The sequence below is a fragment of the Bubalus bubalis genome, chromosome 4 (genome assembly GCF_019923935.1).
Source record: "Bubalus bubalis isolate 160015118507 breed Murrah chromosome 4, NDDB_SH_1, whole genome shotgun sequence".
Lineage (NCBI taxonomy): Eukaryota > Metazoa > Chordata > Mammalia > Artiodactyla > Bovidae > Bubalus > Bubalus bubalis.
The window spans coordinates 136,651,026-136,666,038 of record NC_059160.1 but is presented as its reverse complement, the minus strand read 5'-3'; the positions used below and the strand labels follow the sequence as shown (position 1 = coordinate 136,666,038).

Here is a 15,013-nt window from a genome sequence, read left to right as displayed (position 1 = left end):
TTGCGGCATGCAGGATCTCTCTTTTTTTTCTTTCGTTCTTTAAGTATTTTTTTAAAAAGAATAAAATTTTAGACTAGACATGGCCACAGCTCAGAGACACTCTTGCATAAGCAGACATCTCTCTAAAATCAAAGCATATGCAAAAGAAGATAGAAATGGGGAAAAATTCTAGACTGTCTTTATGGGTCCTAAAGTGAACAACCAAACTCTTCCACAGAACAGAAATAAATACCACTGTCTTTTATAGAGTGAAATAAATTAAAGTTCACATAAATAACATCCATAATCCATTGAATCCCCTGAGAGACCATTAAAATTCCTTTGGTCATTAGCACTTAAGTTCACTTGTTCATTAAACATTCATTTATTATACTAGGCACTATGATGGTGTTCTTGAAGGAACATAAAACATATGCAGTTATATGAGGACAAGACAAAACAATACCCTGAGTACCAAATAATTTTTGACAAATTAAGTCCAAAAGAGCAGAAAGGCTGCAGAATAAAGATAGAGTCTGTGCAATAGGCTTGTTAGACAAGGAAAATTTCTCAGGTATGTGCTTTAGGTCCTGGCCTTTGAAGTGGCTGGTGGTTTTACAAGAGTGAAGAGAAGAAAAGAGAGCAGGGCTTTTCAGGTTGAGGGAATGGTGGCGATAGTTAGGGTTTCAGCTGGAACCAGTTCATTTAGGAAGAGGCCATGATGTTCTCTGGATCAGAATTTTTATGAGAAAAAATAGTAATGTAGATCGTAAATGCATATACATATTTTGTCCCTATAGCTCATTTAGTCAGAGAAGGCAATGGCACCCCACTCCAGTACTCTAGCCTGGAAAATCCCATAGACGGGGAAGCCTGGTGGGCTGCCGTCTATGGGGTCACACACAACTGAAGTGACTTAGCAGCAGCAGCTCATTTAGTCATTGTGAGGCATTTTCCTGAGCTTTGAATGTGAGCAACTTCAATTTTAATAGAGTTTGTTCTTGCCTTAGATATCCACTTGGAAATTTTTAAGTGAAGTATATAATATTAATTTTGCTGGTGGTTGATATTATAGTTTGAGAATATTCCCTTATGAAAGAAAACATTCACAGTCTTCCCTGGTGGTCCAGTGGCTAAGCCTCCTCACTTCCAATGCAGGGGGGCTGAGTTTGATCCCTGGGTAAGGAACTAGATCCCCCGTGGCTCAACTAAGAGTTCCCATGGTGCAACTAAAGATCCCGTGTGCCACAACTAAAGATTTCACATGCCTCAATGAAGATGGAAGATCTCGCATGCCACAACTAAGACTCAGCACAGCCAAATGAACTTAAAAAAAAAAAATAATAAAAAACAAAAGTCAGCAACAACAAATCACAAAAGCTCTATTTAAGAGTGCTAGTATTCACCTTCACAAGTATTCTCCTTTTTTTTTTTAATTTTATTTTATTTTTAAACTTTACATAATTGTATTAGTTTTGCCAAATATCAAAATGAATCCTTTTTATAAAACCTAAATGTGGGCATTTTTCAAATGCTTAAAAATTCCATTACAATAGGTATTCCTGACCGATTTGAAATCCTGTCTTTTTTGTTCTCATTATTAGTCTGTTGTTTTCTTGCTCAGTTGTGTCTCTTTGCAACCCTATGGACTATAGCCTACCAGGTTCTTCTGTCCATGAGATTCTCCAGGCAAGAAAACTGGAGCGGGTTGTCATTCTCTTCTCCAAGGGGATCTTCCTGACCTGGGGATTCAACCCGCGTCTCCTGCATTCCAAGCAGATTTTTGACCATTTGAGCCACCTCCCCGCTAAAGATCATGGACAAAACAAACCCATCATGTGGTCTTGGTACCTATTGAAACATACACATTTCGTATTCAGATCTCCATTTGTGAGGCATTCTCACCAGCTTATGGCCATTTGGTTGTGGCCCCTCCTCCTCCCCCCAACTCCTTCCTCTCATGGGCAGACACAGGCAAAGGGCTCTAGGTGGGAGGTGCAGATAAGAGGCTTCCTAGGCATCCGGGGGCTATGTGTTCTGCAGGAGCACTCGGTGCATTCTGAGGGGTGGCAGAGATACAGATGGTAGCTAGAGGCCATCCTCTCGGTTGCCCTCTCCCCCTGTGCTAACAGGGAGGCCTCCTGAACAGCCCAGATGCAAACGCTGGATGTTAAGGCCCACTTCAAGAAACCAGTCTACATGTAAGGAGGACAGTCCTTAAGTTGTTAGATAGGATTTAGGGGTGCATGAAAGGATATCTTGACCTAGTTTTTTAATTTCCTTGAAAATAAATGTATTATTAAAAAATGCTCCAGAAATTTTGAGGACCCTTGAGGCGGTTTAACATGAGATTTTGAAACTTGGGTCTAGTATATCTTGACAATTCCACTCTGCCTTTGTAGAGTAGGAAATACTGAGAAGTGAAATACAAAATAAATTGCAGTTCACCTCAGAGTAATTTGGAACATTATTTTTGCTTCATTTAAATATTATCTATCTTCAGATTTATGCATATAATTTGAAGATTAGAATCCTTATTGTATGCAGAGAGAAAAGCTATGCAGGGTATTAGGTGATATTATGGTTAATTTTCTTCCATTTACTTATTTCTATTGTTATACATTTCTAAAATGAACAAATGTTACTTTTTCAATAAGAAAACAATAATACATACCATTTTGGGGAAGAGGAAAATGGAATCTTACTTTTAGACTAATGGTGAATTGAAGTAAATATAATCCACTGCAGAGCTAAATTGCTAAATATCATGACACAATCATTTTGTGAAAAACATTATGTCATGTTGAAATGACAACTTTGTAGGGTAAATAATATTTTATTTTTGGAAGAAGTGAACTGAAAATAAGACAATGAGTATAGTTCTTTAAGAGCTCAGAGTAGTATCTAGCATGTAGCAAGACCTGAAAACATATTAGTCAACAAGTAAGTATATAACAAATAAAGGAAAATAAGAATGGTGTTCCTGCTGTATATTTAGGGAGAACTGGCATACTGGCTAAGGGCTGTGAATAAACAAACAAATGAAAATTTCTGTGGAGAAAAATTATCTTTAGGAAGGTAAATTTAGAAAAAATAGCTGACCAAAAGGAAAGCAATTTGGCATTAAAGTATTAATGTTGGGCATATTCTGTATTGTGATAAGGTAATGGTAATTAGAATTGTAATAAATCTGAGTTTCCAAGGGCAGATAGCTCATTAGTAATAGGGTAATAGCAATTTTGTAAAAATATCCCACTTGGATGTATCTTAATCATTTACTCATATATTTATCAGTTTTTGTCAGTCTATGATTGGTGTAACTTATTTTTTATAAACAATCATCAAGAAACCTGATTTCATGTATTTCTGAGATGGCTAGACCCGTCTCTGATATTAGGGCTTATGGTTGGCATCTACTTACTTTCAATACAATTAAGACATGAAAACTAGAGTAAAATGATCTGAAGCCCCTAAGAAAGGGTATGCAGTTTGGTTCATTATACAGAAAAAGGTAGGATCAGGCTTAGTTTTTAATTTTTAGGATTCACATTCTCCTTGGTTCCAGAAATGAACTGCACTGATAAAGCACTATCAGGAATATGGTAAACCTTCAAAATAATATGTAATGGCTCAATGTCACCTTGAAATATTAAATCCTGCACAGTAGGAAAAATATCAAATTCATCCAGGCACAGAATAATGTTTCCTTCAGGAAAACTTTTGATAGGAATCAATTTATGATATTTCAAAAGGAGATTTCCAGTCAGACCAGCAACAGAGTGTCAAGAAAGTCAGAACTGTAAATCAACTAGACCTTATGAGATCACTATTAATACTTGGGATGGACCATCACGCACCAGGTACTGTGGAAGGAGCTGAGGGCATGATGCACAGATAGACGCAGTCAGGTACAGTTCTTGTGCTTATGTCACTTAGAATTGCTGGGAGACAAGTGACCACAAAGACACACACCGACACACACCCGTATGCATGCATATAATTATAAATGTTGAAACTCTTTTAACACCCATGGAGTAAGAGTGAAGAGTGCTCTAGGATAAGCAGGAGACCCAATTGCACAAGGAGACCCAATTGAAGCTTGGAAGGACAAGGAAAGTTTTTCTGTGCAGTCCTATAGAGCTGATATGAACCTTGAAAAGGAGATGATAAGGTGAAAAGTGAGGGAGAGAGGTATTTCAAGGGGGAGAAATGCATATGTGAAGGTTTGAGTTAGAAACCCACTTAGCTTTCTTCTCTTTTTTCAGTACAATATCAAGCCTATAACATTGTCTTCTCTACTCCTCATAACCACCCTATGAGGTTGATATAACCTATTTCATAGACAAGGATCTTGAGTTTCAGAAAAAGTAATGAATTTCCAAAGATGAATGAATGGGAGAGGCAAGATTCAAATTTGGGTCTCTCAAGTTTCTGAAATTGCTATGGCAGTGTAACAATTCCTCAAAAGAAACAACTAAGAAACTGTACCTGCTACCAGGCCTGCTGAAATATGAATAAAAGGTCATTGTAGATGCCAGCAGCCATCACTTGTTTTGCTTTCTCAGTCTTCCCTTTATAAATTTAGTCATTCAAACATTTAAGCATTTGCTTAATAAGTATTAACTCTAAGCATTCATAAATAAGCATTAATTCTTAAAGAGATGGGAATATCTGTCTCCTGAGAAACCTGTATGCAAGTCAAGAAGCAACAGTTAGAACTTTACATGGAAAAAAATGACTGGTTCAAAATTGGGAAAGGAGTACAACAGGCTGTATATTGTCATTCTGCTTATTTAACTTATATGCAGAGTATATCATCCAAAATGCTGAGCTGCATGAGTTATAAGCTGGATTCAAGATTGCGGGGAGATTATTAACAACCTCAGATATGCAGATGACCCCACTCTAATGGCAGAAAACAAAGAGGAACTAAAGAGCCCCTTGATGAAGGTGAAAGAGGAGAGTGAAAAAAGCTGGCTTAAAATTCAACATTGAAAAAGCTAAGGTCATGGCATCCAGTCCCATCACTTCATGGCAAATAGAAGGGGAAAAAGTTGAAGCAGTGACCTATTCTCTCTTCTGTGGGCTCGAAAATCACTGTGGAGGGTGACTGCAGCCATGAAATTATAAGACACTTGTTTCTTGGAAGGAAAGCTGTGACAAGCCTAGACAGCATATTAAAAAGCAAAGACATCACTTTGCTAACAAAGTGTGTGTATAGTTAAAGCTATTGTCTTCCCAGTAGTCATGTACGGATGTGACAGTTAGACCATAAAGAAGTCTGAGTGTGAAAAATTGATGCTTTTGAACTGTGGTGCTGGAAAGACTCTTGAGAGTCCCTTGGATAGCAAGGAGGTCAAACCAGTCAATCCTATAGAAAATCAACCCTGAATATTCACTAGAAGGACTGATGCTGAAGCTGAAGCTCCAATACTTTGGCTACCTGATGTTAAGAACCACGTCATTACAAAAGACCCTGATGCTGGGAAAGATTAAAGGCAAAAGGAGAAGAGGGCAGCAGAGGATGAGATGGTTGGAAACCATCATCGATTCAATGGACATGAACTTGGGCAAACTCTGGGAGATAGTGAGGGATAGGGAAGTATGGCATGCTGCAGTCCATGGGTTCGCAAAGAGTCAGACATGACTTAGCAACTGAACAACAGAGATTTAAAAAGACAGGTACCTGAGACTACTGAGGAGAAGAAAAGATGAAGGAGATGGAAGAGGGAAAGGACATAAATTAGAGACTCAGGATCTGCCGAATCGTATTATAAATACACACAACAAGAAAACAATGGAGAATGTGCTGGGTCACAAGAGAAGTACAAGTTAAAGTTAATTACTGCAGTGAATTCCTGTATTGCAAAATATAGGAAGGGTACTGATAGATAGAGATATAAGAGCAGGGCTTTCTGAAACAAGTAGACATAATTTGAAGGACATCTGCTCCAAAATCCACATCAGAACCTCTCTTCTCAGATGGACCAACCTGAAGGGACAATAGAGTCCTTTGCTCTTAACAGGGACCCATGGCCCAATAAAACATACAGCTGAAATGTACCCTTCATGTAAAAAATGCAATGTATCTATACATTTCAATACTTCTCTAGATAACAGACTTTTATTTTCTCTATAATTAAAAAAAAAAAAAAAAATCAGTTGAACAACTAGCATAGCCTGCTACTGGAGAGAGAGAGAGAGGGGCTAGGAGAGGAAGTTCCTAATTCTGAATTGCTATTCATCACTTTGTGGACTAGGCATTTCCTTAGTAATTCTACGTGGAAGCCTTTGGGAATTCCAGCAAATCCTCTTAGGTATAGGGTTAAGAGGGTCAGGAACAGGGGTGGGGGAGGAGGAAGACAATGGACTCACATGCTCTTGACTTGAATATGATTAATTCTCAGGTGCTTAATGGGATTCCCACCCCCTTTCACAGACGTCAAATAGGTCTGACGAAGAGGAATGGAACAAGGGAAAGTTTCCAAAACATTTTGTTTTGTTTCGTTTTAAATACACAGCAGGTTGAAACTCCTGAGTTGCTCAGCTTGATAGGATGTGGTAGAGGAAAGGGAAGTAGAGATAAGATGAGGAATGGAGGAGGCTTTGAATATGTATCTGATTAGGGAATTTAGAGTCTTTGTAATAGGCAACAGAGAAAATCCTGGATTTTGAATGTTTTTTAAAATATATAACTAGATTCCTAATTAGAGGAAACATATTGAAACAGGATAGTCTTTTTTCCAATTATAGAAATAAATTTTATGCACAGAAGATATTAAGGGTGATTGATTGTTTATTTTATTCTTGAACTTTTCCAAGAACTATGATATATTCAGTATATAGTTTCCCTAGATTATTATTTTAACAGTATTGCCAGGAGAGTTAATCCTAAAATTAATCCTGAGAGAGTCAACAAAATTGCAGTCCAGCCAACATTTGACATATAAAAAAAAAGATTTACATATTCCAACTGTCCTTCCAACCAGAATTCATATCCTTCCCCAATTTCACAAAGGAAATATTCTCTCCTGATGTTTCCGTTGATATGGGAGGTCAAAGAATTAAGTGTTCCTTTTCTTTCTAAAAACATGTTTGACATGGGGGCCTTGGATATCTTTCTGCAGCCCAACCATTGTCTAAGTGAGATTCTAATAATATCATGACCCATAACCCTTTATTTCAAATTAATTTCTGCAGGAAATTGATGGTAGGGTAATGTCTATTTAAATACTGATTTTCTTAAGAGTTGCTTTCACTTGCCCTTTCTCTTTCTCTTCCCAGAAGTTGAAAGGAGATATTAGTGAAAAGGTTAACAGCCTTTAAACAGTCCATTCTAAATGTTTTCCTCTATTTAGGTTTGTTCACTCCCTTTCTCCTCCCCCGGATTATAAGCATACGATTTTAGTAGAATTTCATCTCAAATTCTGTTTTTGAGCAATTAACATTTCTATTTTTCAGGTCATCTTAAACCATCGCATGAATGTACTAAAAGTATTTTAATAAAATTACACTGACTTACAGTTTTAAGATGATTTATAAAGCAAGAGTCCAATCTAAAATAAAATGCAATTGGAAGAAATAAATTTGTAAAGTATGTAATTTTTATCTTAGTTCAAATTTTGAAGGATGTGTTTTCATTGCATGACATCCCATAATTATGTAACAGCTACTTGTTATAGAATGTACAACTCTGCCAGACACTGCTTTATAGAAAGTTCCAACATGGGTTGAAACTGTGCAAGTCCACTTATATGCATCTTATTTTCAATAAATACATACTACAGTACCACATGACCCATGGTTGGTTGAATCTGTGGATGTGGAACTGTGCATATAGAGGGTCGATCTCAGAGTTATGTGTGGATTTTCAACTACACAGAGAGTCCTAATCTCCATGTTGTTCTAGGGTCAACTAAATAATAAAAATTCCTGTGAGATAAATGTGACTGCTGTGGACTGAACTGTGTTGCCTCAAAATTCATATGTTGAAGCCCTAAGTCCCAGGGTAACTATACTTAGAGACAGCTTTTAGGAAGTCAGTAGAGTTAATTGAGGTCATAAGGATGGGGTCCTAATTCACTAAGACTGGTGGCTTCATAAGAAGAGAAGAGAGAAATCTCTTTCTCTTCTTGTGAAGTGTATGCACTCAGGAAAGGCCATGTGAGTTCACAGTGGGAGGTGCTGTCTAAAAACCAGGAAGAGAGCTCTTACTAAATCCCAACCATTCTGGAAGCCTGATTTTGAACTTCCAACCTCTAGAACTGTGAGAAAATAAATTTCTGTTGTTTAATCCACCCAGTTCTATGGTTTTTGTTATGGCAGCCTGAGCCGACAAATACGTGGCTGTTCCCATTTTGTCGATTAGGAAGCAAACTGAGAGGTCAGTGGCAAAACTAACATTTAAATTTGATGTGTCCAAGTACAAATGAGAGTCCTCTCTATGGACTGCCTTCTGAATTTGAGTCTGAAAATAATGACTATAGATAGCCCTCAAAGAAATACCAAACCCTTCATCTGTGGTTTGTTTGTATACGCATACCTTGGAGATGGACGTTCATTTCCATACCACTGAAATACAGAGAGTCACGTGAATTTTCTGGTTTCCCTGTGCCTTTAAAAGTATACTTACAATAGGCCATAGTCTATTAAGTGCGCATTATGTCTTAAAAAACAATGAACAAAGCTTAATTAAACAATGCTTTATTGTTAAAAATAGCCAGCTATATCTGAGTCTTCAGTGAATCTTAGAAGTAACATCCAAGATTACTGATCACAGAACACAATAATAATAAGAAAATTTGAAATATGTGACACAAAGTGAGCAAATGCTGTTGGAGAAATGGTACTGGCAAACTTGCTTCACGCAAGGTTGCTACCAACCTTCAATTTGTAAAGAAAAACACAGTATCTGTGAAGCTCAGTAAAGCAAAGCACAATAAAATGAGGTGTGCCTGTATTTTTATTTTTCCTGGGTGTAGCAGAAACACCCCAAGCCAGTTGATTTTGTTTAGTCCTGTTCCTTATCAACTGATTTTTGTCTTCTAGCAGAATGTTATTTTTTGAGCTCTCAGAATTTCCGGTTAATGTTAAAAAATGTAGGCAACCTTCCCGAAATTACAGTGTTCAGAAATCAAGATTTACTGTTGCTGTATTTGCTTTCGTATTAAACACAAAATACCCCGTTTTGTGCCTGAGACTAATTGGCAGTGTCCCATTAAACCGTATTAAAATTAACATCTATTAATTGGATTAGAAATGCAGTGAGAATGACAGCTGCTAGTGCCTTTTACAGTTGCTCCGTTTCTCTATAATCCATATGGCAGGAATCACATAATGCATTTTCCCCTTTGAAATAAATACTGGAGATTAAAAGGTTTGACTCAGTGTGGTCAGGGTATGTGTACTTGTTTTCTTTCTTTTAAAAAAAATTATAAAAGCTGAACTATTTTTTTCCCCTCATTCACAGGTTTTCACCAGCCATATTTTTATATCTGATTAGCATTGTTCCATCATTATGGCTTCTTGAAATGCACCATGAAACCCAGGTATGTACTTTTGGAAAGTTGAATACTCAGCAATAAACTACATTCCTATTATAATCCAATTTCTGTCAGAAATGCACTTTTCTAAGGAACTGGAGGTATCAAGAATTGACTACATAAGAGCCCTCAGCAAAAAGGAAATGAATCCATGATCTGTCTAAACTAATATAAGTGTTGCCTTCATTTAAGATTTAAGAGTATTCATTAATAATCTGGGTTAGAGGTCTTGTTCCTAACCCTTCCCTGCCAATATGCTACAGTTTACATGGGGGTATACAATTCTGGTTTTATCCCTTGCAGCTTCAGTGACTGACTGTACCAAGAATGGGCAGGGCTCTGTATGACAGACTGTGGTTCTTAGTTGCTCAGTCGTGTTGGACTCTGTGACCCCATGGATCCTAGCCTGCCAGGCTCCTCCGTCTATGGAATTTTTCAGGCAAGAATACTGCAGTGAGTTGCCATTTCCAACTCCAGGGAATCTTCTGGACCCAGGCATTGAACCCATGTCTCTTGCATCTCCTGCACTGACAGGTGGATTCTTTACCACTGAGCCACCTGGGAAGCCCCATGACAGTATCTTAGAGTGAAGTGAATCAGAAAGAGAGGAAAAATATCATATATTAATGTATATATGTGGAATTTGAAAAAAAAACATTAGTATAGATGATCTTATTTACAAAGCAGAAATAGAGACACAGACATAGAGAACAAACATATGGATACCAAGGGAACGGAGGGTGGGTGGGATGAATTGGGAAATTGAGATTGTTGTATATACACTATTGATACTATGTACAAAATAGATAACTAATGGATCACTAATGAGAACTTACTGTATAACTCAGGGAACCCTACTCAGTGCTCTATGGTAACCTACATGGGAAAGGAATTCAAAAGAGCTGTATGTATATGTATACATATAGCTGATTCACTTTGCTGTACAGTAGAAACTAATAAAATATTGTAAAGCAACTATACTCCAATGGTAACAATAACACTGTGTACGAGACAGCAAAAGAGACACTGATGTATAGAACAGTCTTATGGACTCTGTGAGAGAGGGAGAGGATGGGGAGATTTGGGAGAATGGCATTGAAACATGTATAATATCATGTATGAAACGAGTCGCCAGTCCAGGTTCGATGCACGATACTGGATGCTTGGGGCTGGTGCTCTGGGACGACCCAGAGGGATGGTATGGGGAGGGAGGAGGGAGGAGGGTTCAGGATGGGGAACACATGTATACCTGTGGCATATTCATTTTGATATTTGGCAAAACTAATACAATTTTGTAAAGTTTAAAAATAAAATAAAATTAAAAAAAATAAAAATTATGAAAAAAAAAAAAAAAAGAATGGGCAAGGCTCAATCATCTAGCATCCTATAAAATGATGTTTTCCCCTTTGGCCCAGGGGTAAAGAATAAGTCTGCAATGCAGGAGCTGCAGGAGATATAGGTTCGATCCCTGGGTTGGGAAGACCCCTGGAGGAAGGTATGACAATCCACCGCAGTATTCTTGCCTGGAGAATCCCATGGACAGAGGAGCCAGGTGGGCAATAGTTCATAGGGTCACAAAGAGTCAAACACGACTGAAGCAACTTAGCACACGTGCACAGGAACAACAAAAACAAAAACAAAACTCCATCATCTGTACTCTGCCGTACAAATACTGTCAATCTTGGAAGGGCTATTTGAAATAGTCTGTTTAAAATACAGGCTTTGCAGGTCACAGGAGATTCACTTCTGAGGTCCTAAGAGCTGTCTTAGTAAAATATGAATTTCATTCAAGTGCCCCAAAATATGAAGAAGGCGATGGCACCCCACTCCAGTATTCTTGCTTGGAAAATCCCATGGATGGCGGAGCCTGGTAGGCTGCAGTCCATGGGGTTGCTAAGAGTCGGACACAACTGAGCGACTTCACTTTCACTTTTCATTTTCACGCATTGGAGAAGGAAATGGCAACCCACTCCAGTATTCTTGCTGGAGAATCCCAGGGACGGGGGAGCCTGGTGGGCTTCCGTCTGTGGGGTCGCACAGAGTCGGACACAACTGAAGCCACTTAGCAGCAGCAGCAGCAGCAGCCCCAAAATAAGTGTAAAGGAGAGGAACCAGGGAACCCACGATCAGGAAGGGTAGGCTATATATATTAAGACCACACTGACCTAGAAAAGAAACAGTGGCTTCCAATATGAGTCCCTAATCTATAAATAGATTCACTGATTTAATTTTTTAAATTTCTTTAATTGGAGGATAATTGCTTTACAGTGTTGTGCTAGTTTATTTTGTACAACAATATGAATAAACACTGACTCGATGGACGTGAGTCTCAGTGAACTCCAAGAGTTGATGATGAACAGGGAGGCCTGGCGTGCTGCGATTCATGGGGTCGCGAAGAGTCGGACACGACTGAGCGACTGATCTGATCTGATAAGTAGACTTATATCCGGAGAAGGCAATGGCACCCCACTCCAGTACTCTTGCCTGGAAAATCCCATGGAAGGAGGAGCCTGGAAGGCTGTAGTCCGTGGGGTCACTGAGGGTCGGACATGACTTCACTTTCACTTTTCACTTTCATGCATTGGAGAAGGAAATGGCAACCCACCCCAGTGTTCTTGCCTGGAGAATCCCAGGGACGGAGGAGCCTGGTGGGCTGCCATCTATGGGGTCGCACAGAGTCAGACACAACTGAAGTAACTTAGCAGCAGCAGACTTATATCCCCTCCCTCCTGAATCTCCCTCCCATGCCTCTCCCCATCCTGCTCTAGAGAGAGGTGCTGATTTTTCACTGAATTACTTCTTATATGGGCAACCCTAGGTAGCAGGATCTAGGCTGGATTCAGCTGCTGATTGTCATCAATGCTCCTATATGACACTGGAGGGGGGGCAGTTAGTCCAGTCCATTAAACTGCAGCCTGGACTTCACATCTTCAGGGGTCAGGTTACAGGATTATGTTTTATAGATGAACTGTAGTTATGATATAATAATATTGTAGTATCTTTACTGGTAAAATCTGTGAGACTGTCACAGATTTCTTTGCTACAGAAGGTCACTTTATAGCAAAGTTAAGCCTCTGATACATGTTTCAGATATTCAAACCTTATCTGGAAAATGCTTGCTTAACATTTTAGGCACACAGAGGGGAGTTTAGTTCTGTGGACTAGTTTTGCAGAATTCCACAAGCATGTACCAATAATGTAGGCATGAAGAAGACATCTGTCTGCCTAAATCTCCTGTCTAAAGAATATTAATGTCAAAGGCTATCTCTATGTTTATAGCAAAAGAAATTTTGTCACAGTAGATTGGTTGGTTCAAGTTACCATAGCTTTTAGGATATCAAGGGACTGTTTTAATTTCCTTACTACTTACTACTTTCAGCAGTATGGGAATAAGCTCTGGTGACTTGAATCGCTTTTTTTTTTCACATCCAATTCTATGACATGGTTATCATCCACAATAACAATTCATTTACCCAAATGCTTTTATAGTATAAAGCTTTGCACAGTTAATTGATATACAGGTCAAATCCCATTACAACAAATAGCATGCAACCAAAAACTCTCTTTTTAATAAAATTAAAAAAAAAAAAAAGATGTTTGGGCCCCGGGAAGTACCTCTCTAATTTTCACACTACAAAAGAAATTGGACCTTTAGCACTGATGGATCTGACTCATTTTGACACTGAAAATTAAAATGGATGCCCAGATTGTGAATTGGGCAGGGTGGGCAGAGTTGGAAGTAGAAAAAAGTGAGAGAGAGACAAAAAAGGATTGGAATTGCATTTAAAGAAATAAAAAATGGCAGAATAAAGGAAGGTACAGAAATTCTTAGTCTATTCATGTAGGAAATCTTGGTTATGATAATAATCATATCATACATTTTCATATAGTTCTTTATTTCAAACTATTTTCAGATACTTTTCTCATTTTCTCATTCGTATACCCAGCAACTCCTTAAGTTAGACATGGTATGTAGATTTCTATGTTAGAGAATAGGAACCTGAAATTCAGCAAGGTTAAGTAATCTTCCCAAGGCCACACAGCTAATCAACAGCAGTTCTGGGGTTCAGAACCTGGGTCTTAACCTCTAGTTCATTAAATCACACTGCCTTTTTCAATAATGTGTTTTATGTTTTACAGGAATTTACATCAAAATCATCTGAATGTTTCATGATGGAAAAGGATAATTTAATTTGCTTTCACATTTTCCATTTACTCTACACCCTAAACATTCTAACCTATGACTTGGCATTCGAAAAACATCCTGATCTATTTCATGACAGCATTTCTCTTAGATGATCGATTTTGTACCTTCACTTCTGAATCTGACTGGGTCTACATGAATGGGAAGAAAATGTTTGTGACAATTATGACCTTAACTCTTAGTCAAGTCTATTTATGAATTGGCACAATTAAAGCAATGGAAATATTCTGGTCTTGAAGATGTCTGGTTTGAACCAAAGGAATGTTTCTAAAGCTTTTCAGACTAGGCCATGAAAAAGTGACTTTTGGCACCCAGATCATCCATGTAACTCACTTATATAATGCTGATTGTAAACAGTATTACCATAAAACCAATATAAGTCAGGTTAAATCTTAGGAGTTTGTTCTGTGCAATCTAATACAACTGCCACTTAAAATAAAGTTGCATCAATTTATAACAAACAGAATTCTAAGAATGAACAGGGACTCGGGTCTTTATACCATAATATGAGCTATAAAGCCATTTGCCATGATGTTATCTTATGCTGCAGTACGGATGACTATTTTTAAAAAATAACAAGATGTCTATGGAATTTTAGTGATAAGAATGCGAAAAACATATCAAGGTCACCACTTTTAATATACAATCTGCTTTCATGCCTGCCAAGAAGTGTTCAAATATGTTTCCTATTGAACATTAGGTTCTTAGAGTCACAGAACTCCTGCAATGAGGATTTGTTGCTTGGTTCAAAGATTTAATTTGTTATCTTCATTATCTTTTCCTGGAGCCTTAGCTATATAGAAAAAAAGTGTGCAAACAACTACATTTTTGCTCTTAGAGATATGGCACATGGCCATTTTTCTTAATTATTCTTGTCATTTCACCCATAACACTAGTTTTTTTTTTTTTTTTTTCCTTCCCCCATCCATAACACTAGTTGTCTTGATGGAAGGGGAAAAAAATAGCTTCTTGACAGACTTTCCTTTCTACTTTTCCAAGTAGCTCATAGAATGATCAATGAAGTATCCAGAATTAATTAAGAAAAATATAATTCTCAGTGATAGCATTAAAAAAAATTCTCTCTAAATCCAAATGTGTGATCATGGATGTGCAGTGGTGGTTGTGTTTGTGTGTGTGTGTGTGGGTGTGTTTGTGTGCACTTCAAATGTATGTTAGCTCTGCAGTTTTTTTTTTTTAATCAGTCTGTTTTTTTTCTTAATGAGTTTGTGAAATAATCATTGGCTACACTTACATTTTCAAGTACAACACCTTTCCTCTCTTATGTACT

General features: G+C 37.9%; 1 protein-coding gene across 1 annotated transcript in view; it reads left to right on the top strand.

Moving 5' to 3' along the window:
* Window positions 1-15,013, top strand: part of TMEM26 (transmembrane protein 26) — a 64,793-nt gene that overhangs the window by 13,662 nt on the left and 36,118 nt on the right. Inside the window, exon 2 of the mRNA XM_006045501.4 lies at window positions 9,449-9,527. Within this exon, the coding sequence (XP_006045563.1) occupies window positions 9,449-9,527 (79 nt within the window). The remainder of the gene's footprint in view (window positions 1-9,448; window positions 9,528-15,013) is intronic.